Here is a 21947-nt window from a genome sequence, read left to right on the forward strand (position 1 = left end):
ACCTACCTAGCATGGCACCACATTGAAAGAATTAACATTCCTTCAAAATAATTAGTAATACCAGGTGACATAGTACACTACTGCAGCGAAAAACTTAAAACACCATTTCACAATCATACCATCCTAAATCCCTTATCCTGGAATGCTATTGATGCAAGGATAACCAAATCCTTGTTTGAAGAATGCTGCAGGTAAGGAAAGTACGCAAAGCCATAAAAGCAGCTCCTGTTCCTTGCTGTGAGAATGGTTCTCCTCATGGTGCATTTGTCCTATCTCTAATTCCTTACAAATCAACTTGTTAAAATCTGTTATTCTGAGTAAAAAAAAAAAAAGTGAAAAAATAAATAAATACTGGTGACCAGAAAAAATCAGTAAAATTTTAATTTTTTGTGAAAGTACAGTAACTCTTTCTTATATAACATCAGCAGAAATCTTAATGTTTACATAAAAAGCTATTCACATTCAACAATATTCCTTTCCATAACTCACACATTTACTAACAATTTAATTTCTTTGCAGTAATACACTAAAAATTAAGCACTACATGCATATTACTTAAATGAGAAATATTCTATACATATGTGCATATCCATGTAATTGTGAAGGTATCAATGAAAATGTAACCATTTAGTAATACATGTGGAATGCATCCATGGTTCCCAATGTGGGCCAATGGGCCCAAATATTGTCAGTATCATTAAAGATACATTTTTTTTTTACCAAAACTAGTTACACTTTTTTTTTTTTTTTGAAAAGCTGGATTGGCTAGTCACCTACACCTCAGTAAATCCATTTAGTTGCAATATTAACAGTAACAACGTTTTCATAAAAAAATTAGTTTACTTTTTAAATCATAAGGCAACAAAAATATAAATTTGTATATAAATCCTTAACAAGTACACAACTGGAATTATGCAGTTTTATAGTAGATAATACATAGAAAGATAAAACTACAGAGAAAACTTAAATACTAAGAATCATATTACATGAATTTCTGTAGCATAACAAAATAATACTCTCTCAAGATGATTTACTGTTTTTGAAGCAAAAACAATACAATTTTTAACAAAAATTATGAACAAGGCTTTTATAGAAATTTCTTTAAAACATCTAATTAGCTAGTTCAACTATGGAATGATACTGAAAAACTGTCTCCAAGAATATACTTAATAAAATATTACAAGTTCCAAATTGAAAATAAGATATATAAATACAATATATCTTTTTCAAGGAGCTGACACATACCTTTCCTTTGGATTTAAGAGACTATAGTCCTCAAACGCAAATTAATTCATATCACAAATTATAAACAGTAAAGCATTAGTTCTTCAACCATCATGGGAATTAATGAGGCATTTTTGTCTAAGCTTATGGGCTACAAGTGCTCAAACAAGCCATTGGTCAAAAAAAAGTCTTACACTCATGAAATGACATTTCTTAAAGCATTCATACCAAGTACAAACATCTTTCAAAACACATTTACTGACACTCTTTTGTTGTGAGTCAAGTCAGAGAAGAATTTTTTTTAAATTATGGGAGTTCTTCCATTTCCAAATATGGAAAACTAAATATGAACAAGGCTACCTTCCTTATAAGGTATAAGTGGCCTTTGGTATACAGATAGAGAGAAATATGAACAACTCCCCATTCACCTGTGATGACTTGATCTCTCTTTTTTTTTTTTTCTTTTTCTTTTTTTACATATACACATTCAAAGACCATAATTTTACTTACAGCATGCCTCTATACATGATACAAAAAAATCCATTTGACAGATCATATAATCATGGAATACCCAAGAAGTATCAATACCCTGGTAAAGATGAAGGAGGGCTATGAAGAGAAGTTGGGTGCTGAAACTCGAAGGCAGTACCCCAAAGCCAGGTCATCACAGGTCATCAAGAATTGCCTCACAATGCTTCAGGCCCAGCTTGTGAAGGCATTCCCGTAGCTTCTGTAGGCTGATGCTCTGTGGAAATATTGCCATCCATATACAGCACAGAAAAACTACACATAAATCAGCCAAGAGCTACAGACAGGAGCTGATAACAAGATTCCCCAGCCCATCCCCTCTTAAGAAGAGAGGGGAGCCATAGGGTGGGCACCAAAGCTACTCCTTAACTTAATTCCTACTTTCAAGTTGTGAGCATTACAATTTCACAGGGATAGCATTGATCAAACATGACAAGGAATTCATCATACTCAGCATAGCACCAAGCAGGAACTTGGCAAGGCTTCTTATGAGCATAAGGAATGATACCATTGCTTGACTTGATTTGGGTCACCCTCTTGGCTATGACAAACCCATATCAATTCCAAATTTGTATTTCAACATCTCACTGGCTCTTCTGAGTATGTCAACCTACAGGAGAGGTTAGCAGCAAACCAACCTTCATGCTGTTATGCTGCAACAGCTGAGATGCCGGACAAGGTGAAGCTCTCAGAGATGGGATCATGTGGTGAAGGTCAAGTCTCTCAGCTAACCGTCTCCAAGTGTCACCTCCTAGGTGTGAAGCTAGCCTTGACCGGATACCATCATTCAATTCATAAGCACTGGAATGAATACATTAGTTTTTTTCCATTCTGATACTTTAATACTAAAAAATTTAATTCACACGCATAAATCCCCTAATGATAATGATTGATGATGATTCTGTTTAATGTTGCAAACTACTGCTATCGGGGTTAGGATAGTGCCCCATAAAGAAAAATTTAATGAACCATGTCCCTGGTCCTACTCATTTCATTCCAAAGTTTCTCAACTATGTAGTGATCTTTTTGCCAATATCAGAAATTATACTGGCCATTATTAAACATTTCATTTTGATACAATTCATCATGCAAACTGCAATACAATGAGTTCACAACAACTATGATACTAAGCAGTAGCATAGGTCTTTGAATGCAAAACCCATGATTCATCCCATTTAAGCAACCAATGGGACACTTCTTGTCCAAGGCCAGAAAATAATTACAAGGCTCAAGACTTAAGATACATGTCTGACCCACAATATATCAATTTCCAGTACAAACTCACTTTGTTGGAGTGACGTCAGTGACTGAGATGTTGATGCCTGAATCGTAGTTGGCAGAGTCAGAATAATCTTTGCTTTTCTCTGAGGCAACTTCAACTGCAGCTGCTGCCTCAACAGAACCTGGTTCTTCTCTTAATATTGCTAACAACTGTAATAAGATAGACCATTATTAAAACACTTATTCTAACATATCTTACATGCGAATATGTTTTTATCTATATATTCTTCATTCACCTGCATTTCAATTGGTCACAAATCATAAGTGCCAATACCCCTATTCTCTCTCTTCATATCTCATTGAAATAATACATGAAAGAAAATTCAAGCTTCCCTTCTTAGCTTTATTTTCAAGGAACTTCATTTATATTATACATAAACTTGTGTCCAATGCCTGTCCAATGCAAAACTGTGTATCATGTTCCAGAGCTAATATTTAAACAACAAAAGAAATCCAAGAACTTGTACCTCTGCGTTGTCACTAGCATAATCCAGTGGAGTGCAGGTTTCCCATTCTTCTTCATCGTCTTCCTCTTTTCCGGTCTTCTTCTCCTGCGGTTCCTCCTCCTCCTCTTCCTCTGATTCTTCATCTGAATCTTCAGTCTTGGTTCTTTTCCGCAGACAATTTTTCGCTTGGGGGTCAGCCTTCAAAGGAAGTAAATGATACATCCAATCAATGGTCCATCTTTTCCTCTATGCTGAATAACTCACAATTTGCCATAACTAAATCTACAGAGTCCATGCCACAAAACCAGAAGGGTTATGACAATTATTACGACCCCCAGAAGGGTTATGACAATTATTACGACCCCCAGAAGGGTTATGACAATTATTACGACCCTTACCTTCGCTCTCATTAGAAGGCGACACATTTCCTTGTTTTCTGCTTGAACAGCCAAATGAAGGGCTGTGTTCCCATCAAACATGCCTGCCTCTATAGTCACACTAGTCTGTTGAGACAATGCAAATAATATGGATAAGCTCACCTAATCATACAAGAAACAGGCTTAATAAGCAAATGTATCTCTAACATTGTGATAGAAAATAGAGATTAAATTGAATTATATGCAAGACACAGAAGCAGAAGTACCAGAGGTCAAGAAAGAGGACAGAGATGAAGATGAGGAGGTTGGGGAGGTTGAAGTAATACACAATAACAAAGAATTTGTTATCCCACTAGAATTAATTTCTTCTGTGTACTCAGGCCATTTTGTTCTCTTGTAATGTAAGTTAAAAGCTGAGTGTAATGGATGAGAGTGGGTGCATGCCTATCGACTTGATTACCTCCCTTATAAATGGTATATAGATGGATAGATAGTAATGCAAGTCCTTTTGTGGGCAAGATCTATGGTGGGTGGTTGCATTTTAGTTGGAATCTTTGGCCAGGGCACAAATCATTACATCATTATGCTTCTGACCCAGGGCGGTGGGCAGGGTGCAGGGATGACCCGTCATCCAGGAGGTGCTCAGATGAGAGGAAGGGTGGGAGGGGTGTGGAGTGTATTTAGGGATGAAATGGGTGGGAGTGTTTTTATGCCTTTCCCTTTTTGGCTAACTCCCTTGGAAGGGGGAAAAAGCCTTAGTATATGTATGTATGACTAAATAAGTTAAAAAAAAAAAAAAAAAAAAAAAAAAAAAAAAAAAAAAAAAATAAAAGTGCATTGGAATAGTACAAGTTTTGAATCATTCCTGTAAAACTTATCCAGTCAAACAAATCTAGTAAATTACTTACATGGTGAATGAGAAAGTGAGCAATATTAAGGTGCCCAAATATGACAGCAAGGTGAAGAGGATTGGCACCCTGCTTGCGTTCACACAAATGCACCTGAGCTCCGGCACCGAGCAGGAGTCTCACTGCACTAAGATTTCCGCTAACAACAGCCATATGAAGTGGGGTCTCACCTGGAATGATGAAAATGACAAATAAGAAATCCTTTGATTATTTTGGTTTAAAATGATACAATACTTATATATAACCATAAGAAAATAAATCATTTCTCAATTATACATCTTTTTCAATCCTATTCTCTTCTTTCCACATTCCACCTAACAGCATCCCTTCAAACCACTTACCATGATAATTATAGCTGTTAACTGCCTGAGTAAGAGCTGTTCTATTGCCATTTGTAGGCCTGTTAAGGAGAAAACCGAGACAGTGGGTGTCCCTTTGTTTTGCAGCTTCGTGAAGCACAGTGTTCCCCCTGGCATCACAGATGGCAATGTTACACCCGGGTACCTCCATTAACCGTGCCACCATCCCCATCTCTCCTCCTTGCACTGCCAAGTGCAAAGGTGTCTAGAAGAGAAAATGATAATTAAATGAATAGCTGCTTTTCCTGTTATAGGGAGGACAGAGGCGACAAGTCAAAAGCATATACTCACCCTTCACCCATCTTATACCCATCTAAAAACTCATTTATTACCCTTTCCATCTTAGTTCCTTGTGGATCAAGGGTGAGCATTGTCTCCCACCAATTGCTTGGGTCAGACACAATATACCAAGACACAGCACCTCCACTGCAGGACCCAACTGTCAAGATTTGTTTACCCCTACCTTTTCATTACATGACAACCCTTCACTTTCATCCACTTCAGAATTTATATTACAGATAAAAAAACCTTTCCAGGTTGCATCAGATTTTCCTCCATTCACAATCCATCTCTACATACATATACCAAAGGCTTTTCCCCCCCTTACACATACATATCTCTTGCCCTCTCCTTTCCCTGCTTAACAGACATTACTATTGCACCAAATACCCCTTTCACCTTATCCATCCACTTTATTTTGTCTTCCTCTCAAATTTACTCCATCCATCTCTGCCTTCCACACTTGCTCATCCCTCTTCATTCATTTTTTCCATATGTCCAATCCATCCCAGTATTCTATGATCAATTCTATCTTTCCACTCTCTTTCTAACCTCACACTTTACTATCCAGCCTTGTAACCACCACCATACTTTAACAGACTCTCTACACATTTCCTCCTATCCCATACACTCCACACCTCTCTATCAACCTTGTCGCACATTGCCAAATCCACAAGAGCTTAAAGCATTTTCTTTTCCCATCCACTTCTTGCTATTTTACTTGACAAAGGGGAAAAAACCCTTGATTTATATAAACTTCTTGCAGAAATTTTATCACAAAACCTTGATCTACACACCCTCTTTCTCTCTTAAACCAATCAGGACACCCTCTGAGGGAATAGCACCTGACGACAGCATAGCTCCCCTTCCCATAAGATATAACTAGGTAAGAAAAATATGTGAAACCCACACTACCAAATACAAGATGCATATAACTTACCTCTCGGGCAAAGTTCTGGGCATTCAAGAGAAGATCCTGAGGCTGCACCTTCTCTGATGCTTTGAGAATCTTATTGAAAGCATCCCAGTTTTTGTTACTGACTGCTGTATGCAAGGCACTGAAATGTAGATAAAAGTTAATCAATGTTAATATAAACTCAACTTCAAATTAAAACACACCCATCTGAGTAAGTTCTACAATTCTCATGTATATTTAGGTGGACGATTGTTTTGAATACTTTTTGCAGTGGATGTTTTGATGTGAATGTGGGTGAAGGGTTGCCACATAATGAAACTTGAAATTGGTCGTAATGAAATTGGTCGTAATTTAATTACAACCAATTATGATGATAAAATAATAAAATAAGACCGAGTACTGTGAAATGTATTCTACTCACTTGTCTCCCTGGTTGTTCTGTACTGCCAAGAGATATCTATGAGATGCTAAAAGAAGGGAAATGTCATTTGTGGCTGCATATGCTTGGAGGCACTCAGCAGCACTGACAGCAACACGGAAAGCCACATCCACCCGACGAGCCTGGGGCTGTGAGTCAGTGTTCTTGTCCTCTATGCTCAGGTTACTTAGTTTCTGAGCCACATCACTCGCACCATCCACAACAAGGTGTGATGCTGGTGCAGAGGAAATTACTTCTACTTCGGACTTCTTTGGCTCAGACGCTGTAAAAAGAAGTAAGAAATCAACTCTCTATATACCAGAGGGTTTCTCCTCCTTGTGAAGAAGGTATCCAGCTATGGCAGGGGTTCCCAAAGTGGTTGATATCGACCCCCAGGGATCAATGAGACCATCCGAGGGGTCGACAAATAGCCAAGGGGTCGACAAATAGCCAAGAGGTCGAAAGGGGGTCAGTAGATTGCTAGGGGGTCGAAAGGGGTCAGTAAATTACTACGGGGTCGAAAGGCAGTCTTTAAAATTAAATGGTTAGCATGAAATGATCCTGTTCTCTTCCCATACTGAAAGATTGAGAATAATCAACCAACCAATGTCTAAAATTAAAGAAAAACCATGTCAGTTCACTGTCAGTCGAAAATCCTCACCATTCTGTGCATGTAGGGAGAATCTCACATACACAAAACCTTATTGTGAATGAACATCAAGATGACAAGCTTGTGTAATATTATTGACTTGAATATTATAGTAATATAATAAAGAATATATAATAATAATATTACTAGCATAAATAATAACAACACCAGTAATAATAATAAACTGACATAATTCGTGAATTAATAGTTTGGGGGTCTATAGAAAATCTTAAACTTTACTAAGGGGTCGATGAGCTGAAAAGTTTGGGAACCCCTGAACTAAGGCATGCATGCACCCACCCTCATTATTTTCTTCATTATGGTAATACGCTTTAAATAGTCACGAGTAGACACCACAAGGATGAAACCTTTATCAAAAGTATGCTTTGTTTGTTGAAGCCTTTTCAAATACATAGTGTACTTCAAAACACTTAAACAAGCAAAACATACAACTAATAAAGACTTTAATCCTGATATGGTGTCTCCTCTGGCCATTTTGTCGGAAATCTTCATTTCAAATCCGGCTTTAAATAATTTCTTCTATCCCATGATATGACCATGGCTTGAACAACATTTTATCAACTGAGACCCTGGGTTTTCCTCTGGACAGAAGAAAACCACTTGACACTAATATTAAACCTATAAAGCATCCTGGCATGCTGGATGAGTAAAGATTCAATAACCCACAAGCATATAATGCTCCTTTAACCCCTTCCATACTATGACACCTACGTCATCATGAGGCACAAGTGGGTATATAAAAGATGCCAGCATTGGCGTCTTGATTATATTTATTTTGTAGTTGTGACCGAGTGACCCCCCATATTCTGTGAACTAACTTGATCATATTTTCTGTGGTTATGCTGTCCTAGCCTCCCGATAGGGGGGAGTTTGTGACATTAAACCAAATCAATCAATCAATTGATATTCAGAGTAAAAGAGAACGAGTAATACTTATGTAATTTTATATTTTATAATGCAAGTATTGTGGTGCATCATCAAATCATTGTACACGAGGCAGCTGATGCTGACTGCAAGATTTTGACTCATGTTGTTGAAGTTGCAGGAATGCAAAAAGTTTACTTTTTCAAATACCATTATACATAATTTTTGCATGAAAACTTCATTTTCTTTTGTTTATAACAAAAAAACATTTTCTGTTATGTGTGAATGAAAGAAAATGAAGTTTTCATCCACATGTATAACGAAATTCGAAAAGTCAACTTTTATGTTCCTTTAAAGGAGCATTATGTGCTCATGGGTTATCTTCAATATACATTGAATATTTGAACGCAAGTATTAGGCTGTCAGTTGTAAGATGACTTGATGATGCACCACAATACATGTATAAAAATATCGCTGTAATATTTCCCTTTTGTTCTCTTTCACCCTGAAATTGGATAACCATAGAAAATGCAATCAACTTTGTTCACAGAATACGGGGTCACTCAGCTACAACTATAATATGAATAAAACCAGGACACCAACACCAGCGTCCTTGTATACCCACTCATGCCTCAGGACACAAAAAACATTGTCATCTTCGTTCGTATGTTAATGGTTAAGCACCTTTAGATTAGATCAAATACAAATAAGCAAATTTCACCTTTCTTGCTTGAATGGTCTGTATTCCAATCTCCAAGGTTGCCTCCTGGGATTCCTCCATTGATCAAGAGTAGCAAATCCGGGGAATTCGTTTCTACTTCAAGCATTTCCAGGATATCAATATTCTACAATAAATCAATAAACAAGCATATGAATACATACATACATATACCAAAGGCTTTTTTCCCCCTACATGGGGGGTAGCCACAAAGAAAAAGGCATAGAAACCACTCCCACCCATTCCATTTCCTATACATTCCACTCCCCTCCACCCTCCTCCCTCCCTCTTATCTTGGCACCTCCTGGATGACGAGTCATCCCTGCATCCTGTCCACTGCCCTGGGTCAGAAGCAGTGTCGCAAGACACAGCACATCCACAGCAAGGCCGCTTCATAAATTCGGCGACCCCCCCCTCTCCATCCCCTCATGCAGAAAAGGAGAAGACGGGGAGAAATCCCTTCAGGCTGTGTCAATTTTCTTCTCACATAATATGGATAAATGAAAAATCAATGAAACATATGAATAAATGGAAAAGGAGGTGACAGATAGGACTGATGAAAGATTATTTGGATGGTTTGGTCACATGAAAAGAAAGAGTGATGAAAGATTAGTAAAAGAGGTGTGAAAGGCAGAGGTGGAAGGAGTGAACTTGAGGGGACGACCGAGAATGAGATGGTTGGATGGGATGAAGGGAGTGCTGAAAAAGATAGGAATGTCTGTTGAGCAAAGAAGGGAGAGGCAGGAGATATGGATGAGTGGAGAGTGACTGTGTATGGATGATACTGTTATGCAAGAAAAGACGGGTTGGGGATGCTCCTGTGTGAATGATATTCTAACGTAGCCCGAAGGGATTTTTCCCCATCTTCTCTTTTTCTGCATGAGGGGATGGAGGGGCTGGGTCGCTAATAAGTGAAGTGGTCTTCTTGCTGTGGATGTACTGTACCTTGCTACATTGCTTCTGACCCAGGGCATGATCCATCATCCATGAGGAGCTAAGATGAGACAGGGGAAAGGGTGGTGGAGGGGGATTGGAATGGGTGGAAGTAGGTACGTACCTCTGACTTGGCCACCCTCCTTATAAAGGGGAAAAAGCTCTTTGTGTAAAGATAGATGAATAAATAAACATAAAAAATTGAACATTCTATCTATGTACCAAGGGCTTCTTCCTCCTTATAAATGAGGTAGCCAAGTCAAGGGCATGCACCCACTCCCATCCACTACCTTTTGTTTCCCTCTTACCTCTGCTCCTCATGGATAAAGGGCCATCCCCATCTCCTGCCCACTGCCTGGGTCAGAAGCAATGCAGCAAGACACAGCACATTCATAGCAGGGCCACTTCACTTACACGGCACCTGCCCCCCTCTCCATCCCCACAAGTGGAAAATAGTGAAGACGGGAAGCAATTGCATCGGGCTGCATCAAAATATCATCCATACACAACCATTTTCCATTCCCCCATATACCCTACCTCCTCCCTTCCTTGCTTAACCAACCGACACTCCTCTCTTGCCCAAAGCCCCTTCACCCCATCCATTTCATCCTCAGTCATCCTCAATCTACCTCTGCCTTCCACAACTCGTGTTAATCTTTCTTCACTCTTTATTTCTGCATATCCAAATCATCCCAATTGTATATACAATTGAACAGATGAAGAAAAATATCTATCTATTTACCCTGGACCTCTTCTCCTTTATAGAAGTAGCCAAAGAAAAATATAAATAATAAATAAGTAAATGTTGAAACAAAAAAAGTCATATAAATATTTGAACAAACAGAATGAATAAATACAAATGAACAAATGGAAAAATATAAAAACACAGTAAACATAAATAAAGAGGTACTTACAAGGGATAAGCAATTACAATTTGTTGTATACCACATCCACAAACATATTATAATGTAAAAAAGTAAATAAGTAAGTAAGTTCACTCACCCCATCATGTGGCAAATTTTGACATGGTTGCTGCACTTGCTGCTGTTGCTGTGTTAGATGAGTGTTTGACCATAGCTGTAAAGATAAAAATAAAACACACCTAAATTCATTGAGCACTAAACATCATTCTTCTCAGTCTACTAATTTTCACCCTTCAAGGGAAGTTCTCCCAGCTCCTACAGGAATGGATTCAGCAAAGTCCTACCTAAATCAGCCAATATAAGATCTACTTGTCCACATCTCAAAACCCTGAAATCTCTTTAATCAAAATCATATAGGATCCAAATGGCTTCATTCTTAAATTAGAGCTATGAAAACTCACATCTTGTGTTTGCTGCTGTTGTTGCTGTTGCACTTGTTGTTGCTGTAGTTGCAACTGCTGCTGCTGCTGCTGTTGTTGTTGTTGTTGCTGTTGTTGTTGAGGAGTCAGCTGATGCTGAATCTGATGCTGGAATGTTTTTGGAATTTGCTGTGACTGTTGCTGAAGCTGCGATTGTTGCATAAGAATAGTCTGCTGTGACAGCTGCTGAGGTTGAAGGTGTTGTTGTTGTTGTTGTTGTTGCTGCTGTTGCTGTAAGTATTCCTGCTGCCCACTAGTCGAAGTGTTGAACTGGACCTGTGACATGGTCATGGATGGTACAGAGACACTGGAGCTTGGAGAGAGGACATAATTGACAGAGGTTCCTTCTGTGGGACTGGATGACAACACCTGCTGCTGCATTGAATAAGCGTTGGGTGATGCAACACTCAATGACCCAGGTGAGGGGCTGTTGATATATTGTGAAGGAGTCATGGATGATACAGAGACATTGGTGGCTGGAGCACAGACGTAATTGGGTGAGGCTCCTTCTGCGGGGCCGGGTGACAATACCTGCTGCTGCACTGAGTAAGTGTTGGGTGATGGGACACTTAACGATCCAGGTGAGGGGCTGTTGATGTAGCTTGGTGATGGGCTGGTGTTATACTGAAACCCAGGAGATGACTGGTATTCTGAAGAGTTGCTAGTCTGCAATGAGACAATGACAAAAAATAAGACTTGGAGAAGTAAAATCCAAGTAGCTTGCTTCATTTTCATTTTAACTTCAGCACTCCATTCTACTGATTAATTGCAAAGTAAGGATTTTTTTGGGTCTTTATGGATTTGGAAAAGGCTTATAACAGGGTAGACAGGAAGGCACTGTGGGAGGTATTGCAGATATATGGGATAGGAGGAGAGTTGTTAAGAGCAGTCAAGAGTTTTTACAAAAGCAGTAGAGCCTGAGAATTAGAAATGGCGAGAGTGAGTGGTTTGAGGTAAAGGTGGGACTTCATCAGGGATGCGTTATGTCACCTTGGCTATTCAATTTATACATGGACAGGGTGGTATGAGAGGTAAATGCAAGGGCAATGGTCTGAGGATTGGAGATGGTCAAAGAAAATGGAAAAAAATGGGAGATAAGCCAGTTGTTGTATGCTGATGACACTGCACTTGTGGCAGGATCAGAGGAGGGATTAAGGAAGTTATTGATAGAGTTTGGTAAGGTCTGCAAAAGAAGGAAGTTGAAGATAAATGTGGGTAAAAATAAGGTGATGAGATGTACAAAGGGAGAGGATGGCAGCAAATTGGAAGTGAGTATTAAGGGAGAGGGACTGAAGGAAGTGGATAGCTTTAGATAATTGGGGGCAAATGCAGTGAGAAAGGGAGGGGTGGAGGTGAAGGTAGAATGTAGATTGCGAGAGGCAAGTAAATGCTTTGGAGGATCAAAAAGTGTAATGAGAAACAGACATTTGGGAAAGCATCCTAAGAGGAGATTGTATGAAGGAGTGATTGTGCTGACAGCAATGTATGGTTTAAGAAACATGGAACATAAGAGAGGAAGAGGAGCTTGAATGTGTTTGAGATGAAATGCCTGGAAAGTATGGTAGGGGTTAGAAGGCTGGATAGTGAGAAATGAGGAGGTGAGAAGGAGAGTGGGGGGTGGAAAGGGAGTTGGAAGACAGGGTTGATGAAAAAGTATTGGAATGGTTTGGACACATTCAAAGAATGAGTGAAGAAAGATTAGTAAAAGAGGTGTGGAAGGCTGAGGAGGAAGGAGTTAGCATGAAGGGGCGACCAAGGATGAGATGGATGGATGGGCTAACAGGGGCACTGGGAAAGAGAGAAATGTCTGTTGAGGAAGGAAGAAGACAGGAGTGAGTGGAGAATGGTTGTGTATGGATGATGTTGAGATGCATTGGAGTGGGTGGGAGATAGGGGAAGGTAGTATGTTTGAATACTTTTCTTGACAAAGCCCGATGAGATTTCTTCCTGTCTTCTCTTTTTCTGCATGAGTGGACAGAGAGGGGGGGGTCGCCGATTAGATGAAGTGGCCTTGCTGTGTCTTGCTGCATTGCCTCTGACCCAGGGCAATGGGCAAGATGCAGGGATGACCCATTATCCAGGAGGAGCCAAGATAAGAGAGAGGGAGGGGGTGAATGGGATGGGAGTGGAGTATGTGGGGATGGAATGGGTGGGAGTGGATTTTGTGCCTTTGTTTTTTGGCTACCTCCCTTGTAAGGGGGAAAAAGTCATTGGTATATGTATGTATGCTACATATTACACACAGTCACACAGCATTCAACAACAATGGAAAATACCTGAGATATGGTCGAACCAAGTACAGGTACTGCATACTGGGGTGAATACATGGTGCTGTACGGAGAACCAAGGTCTGACATGCCTGGGGAGGGAACCTGTGGAGACAAAATCCCATGAGTAATTAAACATTGCAGTACTGACATCAATACTGCAATCATAACTAGTTATCAATTTCTACCAAGATAAAACAAGATACAGAGGGAAAAGCTGTTGGTATATGTATGCATGTACCCTATTTGCCAGCATCAAGGACTCTCCTCTATCAAGGATGCACCCCATGTTCAAAGTGCAATTTTTCAGAAAAAAGAATAAACTGAAAAATAAGATCTCAACATTTTCCCCTACCTTACTAAAATGTTTTATGGGTAGTTTGGATTTTATAATCTCTTGCAACAGAAACAGGTAAGTTTATTGAATGCATTTCAATGATTGCGGTGAAATGGCTTGGGTTTGCCCAGTACAGCATATTGATTTTTACTCTTTTTTTTTTTAATTCATTAATTCCTCTTTTGTTTTCTTATGTTCACTGATTTCTATATTTTATATGCTTTTCTGAGGTCAACATATCAGGGAACTGAAAAACTTGAACAGATTACAGTACCAAGAAAGAAAAGCGTGGAAACTCGTCTTGTTATCAATTAGAATTTCTAGTAATTTCAACATACTACAGTTTATCTTCTGTCCCTTAATAATGCCTTTTTTAGAGTCAGGGTCATTTGAAACAAGTGAAACCACCAGTAGTATTGATATAGAACATATAAATAACCATACTAATGGTCTGTTGGCTCTCCTTAACTAGTTTGCCACAGGAACATTCTGCACATATTCATACTTTTATTATATTTTGTTTATTTACTACCTTAAATAGTGAAAAATTTATCAATTTAACCAAGTGATCACATACAGGAATTCAGTTTAACGTCTAGACATAAACAACCTTCCTATGGGGTTAGTATAGACCTAAAACCTAACCTTCATCCTCAAGGATGACCAAAGTTTTTTTAGTTATGTCATGAAAAAATGGGTCCTTCATGCCAGCAAATAAAATGTATTTATGCATGTATGTACGTATGTATGCATGTACATAAAGGTCACAAATGGTAATTCAGTGATACTATCACCACTCATCATAAACTTCAACTAAAATAAAATAAAATATTATATATATGGACTACAGGATTAATTTCAAGATTCAAATATTTAAAGAAATTTACCTGATGCATATTTGCCTGCGGAGGATTCACCTCTGTGATAAATTCAAAAGGGTTTACTGTAAAAGAAAATAACCAGAATTAAGGAAAAGAAAATATCCAGTATTAACAAAAAGAAATAATCAGTATAAACAAAAAGAATATAACCAGTACTAGAAGTAGAAACCAGCCATTATGAATAAAACCACTCATAAAACCATAAAAAATTCACAAGGTAACTTCCGTTTTTCACACTTTTCACAAGCAAGCCTTTTCACACTTTTCACAAGCAAGCCTTTCCTCACTCTTTCCACATGCCCAATCCACCTCAGCTCTCTTTCCACCTGTTTTCCGCCTCACCACCACATTTCTCTCTCTATCCATCCTTGGAACTCCTAACACACTTCTCAAACATATTTAAGCTTCTTTTTTTCTGCCTCCCTTAAATTCCAAATCTCTCCTCAATACACACAAACACACACACACACTTTAGGTCCTCTCCCCCTAATATTGGGGGATGGGGGGATGGGGTTGGAAGTGATAGCAAATCCACATCAACCATCCCCCCCTGTACATCTCAGCACTTTAAACATGAAGGATCATTGTATCCCAGAGCACAGTGCTTAGGTCAAAAGAAATGCAGTGAGGCCCAGCTCCTCCATGGCAAACCAAACAAATGGGACTAATTTAACCCTACTGCTTCACCATGTGGCAGCTTTATTCCATACCCATTCAAAAGAAATTATGAAAAATATGTTAAAAACATCCCTTCAGGCTAAGTCATTCCTTCATCAATTGACAATCTCCCTCCGCTCAGTCCTACATTTTACACTCTCTCCTGCTTAAAAGACATTCCATATGATATGTGCCACCAAAGAAGAGGAAAATAATAAATACATCTATCTTTATACCAAGGGCTTTTTCCCCCTTACAAGAGAGGTAGCCAAGTACAAACCCACTCCCATCCACCACTCTTAGCTCCTCATGGATGACGGGTCATCCCTGCATCCCACCCACTGCTCTGGTTCTAATGCAATGCAGCAAGACACAGCACATCCTCAACAAGGCTGCTTCATTTCATCAGTGGCCCCCACCTCTCTGTCACCTCATGCATAAAATGGAGAAGACAGAGGAGAAATCCCTTTGGCCAACATGAAAATATTATTCATACATAACCACTCCCTAGCCACTCATCCCCCACCCTTCTATGCATCATAGTATTATCTATACACATAATAAAGCCATAAATAAGTAAACAAAATAATAATATATCTTTGTGAAAACAACTTAACAACTTACACAACTCAGAGATCACTTTTGACGTGTTGATGCTATCCTCTTGACCTCTGTAAGTTGCTGTTGAGAATATAATAATGCAATCAGCTTAAACTAGTCAACGTATTGTTCCAATTTAACTAAGCTTCACAAAGAACAGAGAATTAAGCTCTACTAACTGTCACTATCTATATGCAAAAAGGCTCTTTCCCCCCTTACATGGGGGGTAGCCAACCAATGCTTGTTACTACAATATAAAAATGTATATGATAACATAAATTTGTCCAAATTCATTATATGAATTCATAGTATATGTGAAAGCATCTATTTCCCACATAGAAAGAAAAGTTAAACTTACGATACTGCCGCAAGTCCAAGGGTTCTACACTATTGTCCCGGAAACGCTTTCGTGTATTTGACTTATCAAAGATTGCCCCTTTTGTATTGGACAGGACCAGTTCAGTGTCAGCAAGGGAACGCTTCCTCGCTGAAAAATTTAAAATAAAAACATTGAACATGATGACAATTAATGGATTACAAAGAAGAAATGGGCAGTGGTATATATATGTCTTAAATTTTCCTTAAAGCAATTTCCCCTTATATATATATATATATATATATATATATATATATATATACATACATATATATATACATATACATATATATATATATACATATACATATACATATACATATACATATACATATACATATACATACATATATATATACATATATATATATGTATATATATACATATATACATATATATATATATATATATATATATATATATATGTATGTATATATATATATATGTATATATATACATGCATATATATACATTTATATATGTATATATATATATATACATATATATATATAATATATATATATATATATATATATATATATATATATATATATATATATATATATATATACATATACATATATATATATATATATATAAAAGCCCATTCCTCAACACAACTTGGATGAAGGGTTATCCCTCTCCCCTGCCATACTGCTCAGGTCAAATGCAAAGCAGCATGACAGAGCACTTCCAAAACAAAGCCCAAGAGCCACAACTGGTTTAACCTTAGCACTTCATTATATGGCAACCCCCACACCTACTAGAGAAATTTACATATGAGCAAACAAGAGTATCCCTCAGAAAAACTGAGCTGCATCCATCAAAAAAGACCAAGATCTTCTATGCAGATAAATAAAGACATCAGGGATGTACTGGATTAAGTTTCATAACATATTTAACCCCTTCCATACGGTGCCACACACATAGGCGTCATGGACTTAGATCTCGGTGGCAGCAGCCAATGCCAGCCGTACGACGTGTCGTAATAATACTCGCATCATAAAATATAGTCACCGCTTATATCGATCGTTCTCTCTTCACCCGTGAATTTTGATAACCATAGAAAATGCGACTACAAAAGAATTAGAAAGAATGTCATTATGGAGGGGCGACTACAATAAATATAATCAAGACGCCGATATGGCAGCCTCGCGAATACACTCGCTCCCCATGACGCCTACGTGTGCGGCACCGTATGGAAGGGGTTAACAGGGTTAAAGAATTTAGGATCAACAATCCTTTCCATGCTGAAAGAGAGGACCTTCATGACAATTCAAAGTAACAAAAACAGGTACTAGTCATCAGTTTTCTCGACATAACACTCACCTACAGGCAAAAAGGTAAAGTCTCTTGGCTCAGAAGTTTCTGCATCTGATGTGCGTTCCAGCTGGACAGAGACCTTAATAGGCTCCTGAAGATCAGTGGTCCGATATTTTGGTGTTCTGAGAGAATAAAGTTGAAACTTAGTTACTCATCACATTCTAGAATTTCTCTTTTCTACCATATCTAAATCGATGGAGAATGATACTCGAAATCATCAAACACACATACTTACCAATTCAGCACACCATTCATAAACATCACCTAACAAGTACTGGTTGGTTTCAACATGAAAATACCACCTCACATAATAGTAATGGTTGCAATATAAGTAAGGCTTTTGACACCTGTAGTCATTAAAAATTAAATTAAATATGCTAGATAAGAAAATGTATCACCTTGAGAGTCATCACTGAGATGGGTAAAGGGTTGGTTTATGTCTTGGCTGGGCAAAATGGAGAAGAGAGGAGATAATTGTAAGTGGACGGTGGTTGTGAATGTATGATGAATTGACAGGGCCCAAAGGGATTTCTTCTTATCTGATCTAGAAATTCTCAAGTAAATGGTGCATGTGGGGGGGATTGGGGGTTGGAATTGCAATCAGGCCCTGCTATGAAGGTGCTGTGTCACTACACTGCTTCTGACTAAAATGGGTGGGAGACAAGAGATGACAGCTTCATCAATAAGGGGGTTAAGATAAAATGGACAATTTATGGATGTAGATGGGTGTGGAATGGATGAAGGGTGGGTGTATGCTTTGACTAGTTTCCCTCCACCGTACAAGGAAGAAAGGGCCTTTTAGTATATACATGTATTAAGTGTGACATTAAAATATCATAACTGATAGCGTTCCCTTACCTGAAAACAATTGCATACTGGTGATGAACATCATTATCTGAAAACTGGCCATAGTCTGACCAAATCTCATATCCTTCTTGGTTGTATTCTATGAACTTCACTTTTATGTTGGCTGCAAGATTAATTTGAAAAATACAATAAGACCCGATTGAAACAATCAAAATACACTAAGAAATATCATTATTCAGTATATACATAAATCTACATATCAAACAAACTCACTTTTTTTAACCTTTTCCACCAACAGAAACACTTCCTGGTTGCCTGTACATGGACCAGACACTGCAGACATTCTTACAATTTTCAGTTCCCCAGTCCAGGCATTTTCTGAATGAAAACATAATACATGAAATTTTTCAAACTTAATTTTATGATGCCTATTATCCTACTTCATGAACTATGAATAGGACAAATGATGGATACTGGTATATAGTGGTCCCGTGAGATGGAAATCACCCCATACCCACCAACCATGTGACTGAAGTGACACCCAGCAGCCATACCAGACCCAATATATCTGTCAGATATCAACTATTTTTCCTTTACTACCATGCATAAGTTATATTTAGTAAGTACTTTAGAGACCCTCGTAAATATTGATGGTATAATGACTATGAAGTCCATACCACAAATGGGACAAAATGAATACAGTAGCCCCCTAATGTTGAAGAAGTCAAATATCCATAAACTTACATTATAATAAGGGTTTTGTTTTCCCTTACAAGACAGGTAGCCAAAGACAAAAATCATGATTCCATTCCCATTCACCACCCCTCCCTGAGTGGAAGTGGAATGGGTGGGAGTGGGGGGTGAAATCATGCCATTTGACTTAAGCTACATCTCTTGTAAGGAGTAAAAAGCCTCACTATATGTAAGTTTATGAATATTGACTACTTCGACATCCATAAATTTCTTCAGATTAATGAACTGACCAATGTCAAACTTTAAAAAAATTATTAATACATCAATATAAGCAGCTTACTCTCAACTTCAAGACTTACTCAAATTGTAAACATATTCACTATCCACATGCTTGGTGATGGGCTTGTAAGTTCCTGAAGGCGTTCCTTGAAAGGCTTGGAATCGCAGAACTACCTTATTCAGGTCAATGTTGTTGCTTTCATCACTAGCTTCCTTGGATATCTAAGAAAGGTAAATGCAAAAATGTACAATCATCTTTTCAATATCCGATTTCATTTTATTTGTCTTTAGCAATGCTTCCCTTTCTTTTCATAAATACATTTCCTATACCACACTCCTCAGTTGCACAAGTGATTACACTATATTTGTTCAAATACAGTAGAGCCTTGGTTCTGAGACATCTCATAAATTGAACAAATCCATTCTCAACCTAAAACTTTGCTCCTGCTGTCGGCCAAAATATCAGTTCTTGACCAACCAAAATGGAGAAAAATGGAAAAACAGGGCAAATTCAATGTTTCATGAAAAAATATCACCCTGATGAGCCTGTATCCTGCAGATCAGTAAACACATTTCAGTCCTCAACCAAATCGGTTCTGGAACAGTTTTCTAGAATGGACTGTAATCAAGAACCAAGGTTTTACTGTATATAACATAAACCCTAACACCTTTGAAGTTGGGATGGATGAGTCAAAGCGGACCAATTCTATACACATTACTTCATAAATAGTGGAATATATTGGGAAATGAAATGGGTGGGAGTGATTTCTATGCCTTTTTTTTTGGGGCTACCCCCCGTGTAAAGGGGAAAAAGCCATTGGTATATGTGTGTACTTCATAAATATTTATATTTATTCATCTTTCACTCTTACCTTCTCCTTGTCTTGCTGTGTTATATTTCTCTCTGCTTCTTCCCTGCTTAACCCTGGTTCTCGAACCATCCCATGATTAACCATGTCTTCAAACTTCCGTCTTTCAATAATATTCTTGACATCACGCTTAGCAATGTGGATGATACCAAGGTATTGAAATCTGAAAAATTAAAGAAGGTACTAAACTGAATAATGCTGCATAGATAAATAATAAATAATACATAAAATAACAAATATATATCAAATGTACTTCTTAAAATTTACTGCTAGTCAATGTCCCATGAGATTAATGAAGTAGTCATATATTTTACTATTATGATAATAAAGCTAGATACATATACATACACTAAACAAAAATAAACATGAAATTGGCATTTGGTTTAATATACACAGCACTCCTTAAAATAATAAATAGACAAATAAAAATAATTAAACAAATAAATCATGGTTATCAAGCTAACTTACATTGCTTCAAAATTATAATCCCTAGAGACAGGCACCTCACAGACACCTGTCTCCTGATTCACTGTCTTTCCTGAGAGTTCGTGAACATGTCGTTTTCGTTCATTTGGGTTGATTTCTCCAGTAAACAAGGTGAGTCGAATAAGGGCATCACCACCATACCAGTTACAAAGCTGTTAAAGAAATCTAAATATGTAACAGACACATGGTACTAATCTCAATATCTACATAAAATGATGAATAAAAAATTAAAGTGAATTACTAAAATGGGATAAGAGTACTGTATGACAAAATTTTAAAATAATGAAGAAAAAAAATTGGAAGGAAATTAAGAGAAGAAAAGAAGGCGAATTAAGTAGAGAAGAAAAGGTAAAAGGTCCAGATGGAGAGATGATAATGGAAGAGACAGGTAAGCGGAAGATGGGTGGAGTATTTTAGGGAGTTGCTAAATGTGAGGGCGGATAGGGAGGGAAAGGTAGTTGCAGTGGGAAGTGCTAAGAAAATGACAGTGATGGAGGAGAAATAGGGAAAGATGAGGTGAAAACAGTTGTTGAAATGATGAGAGCATGTAAAGCACCTAGGTTGGGTGGGTGTCATGCGGAGTGTCTAAAAAAGGGAGATACAGTGATGGTGGACTGGTTGGTGAGGTTGTTTAATGTTTGTCTAAAAGACAAAGAGAGCAGATAACTGCCAACTGCCCTCCTCTACCCTCTATTATATGCTGGAGACAGAACTTATCGTATAATAATAAATACAAACAACTATCCAAAATTTCTTCCCAGAGATCTATGAGGTGCACAAGGACTATGTTACTGGTTATTGTGAATAGGTTGACAGTCTGCTAAACTCGATGCAACAGTTATTACATCATACCTTCACTGTTGGGTACTTTGCCCGATTCTTGTCTGCTGTTTCTGCTTTTAGCTGTCCATGTGTTCCAATCATCTCACTCTTATACCGAAATCGAAATTTTGTTTGAGGCTGTTCAATTATTTTGAGGTAGGGTTCATCTTGATTGTACGCTGAAAGGAATTGAAAATACATACATAATAAAGAAATCAATTATCATACAAACAATAGCAAATTCTTTATTGTAATTATGGCCTTTACTTTTTTAGGAATGTCCCCCT

At 37.9% G+C, this 21947-nt stretch overlaps 1 protein-coding gene across 4 annotated transcripts in view; it reads right to left on the bottom strand.

Moving 5' to 3' along the window:
• Positions 1-355: 355 nt before the first annotated feature.
• Positions 356-21947, bottom strand: part of LOC143041819 (uncharacterized) — a 37705-nt gene continuing 16113 nt past the window's right edge. For all 4 annotated transcript variants that reach the window (XM_076213895.1, XM_076213894.1, XM_076213896.1 and 1 more), the window contains exons 3-25: positions 21691-21839; positions 20821-20990; positions 20356-20515; positions 19564-19705; positions 18785-18889; positions 18563-18674; positions 17711-17826; positions 16364-16492; positions 16030-16086; positions 14755-14810; positions 13540-13635; positions 11246-11929; positions 10924-10998; positions 8992-9115; positions 6740-7019; positions 6343-6460; positions 5106-5328; positions 4765-4934; positions 3878-3982; positions 3501-3677; positions 3038-3183; positions 2391-2553; positions 356-1969 (exon numbers count right to left, since the gene is read on the bottom strand). In XM_076213895.1, the coding sequence (XP_076070010.1) occupies positions 1889-1969; positions 2391-2553; positions 3038-3183; positions 3501-3677; positions 3878-3982; positions 4765-4934; positions 5106-5328; positions 6343-6460; positions 6740-7019; positions 8992-9115; positions 10924-10998; positions 11246-11929; positions 13540-13635; positions 14755-14810; positions 16030-16086; positions 16364-16492; positions 17711-17826; positions 18563-18674; positions 18785-18889; positions 19564-19705; positions 20356-20515; positions 20821-20990; positions 21691-21839 (3638 nt within the window). In that variant the 3' untranslated portion in view covers positions 356-1888. The remainder of the gene's footprint in view (positions 1970-2390; positions 2554-3037; positions 3184-3500; positions 3678-3877; positions 3983-4764; positions 4935-5105; positions 5329-6342; positions 6461-6739; positions 7020-8991; positions 9116-10923; positions 10999-11245; positions 11930-13539; positions 13636-14754; positions 14811-16029; positions 16087-16363; positions 16493-17710; positions 17827-18562; positions 18675-18784; positions 18890-19563; positions 19706-20355; positions 20516-20820; positions 20991-21690; positions 21840-21947) is intronic.

Source organism: Oratosquilla oratoria, chromosome 32 (assembly GCF_046742065.1).
Source record: "Oratosquilla oratoria isolate Oo_2021 chromosome 32, ASM4674206v1, whole genome shotgun sequence".
Lineage (NCBI taxonomy): Eukaryota > Metazoa > Arthropoda > Malacostraca > Stomatopoda > Squillidae > Oratosquilla > Oratosquilla oratoria.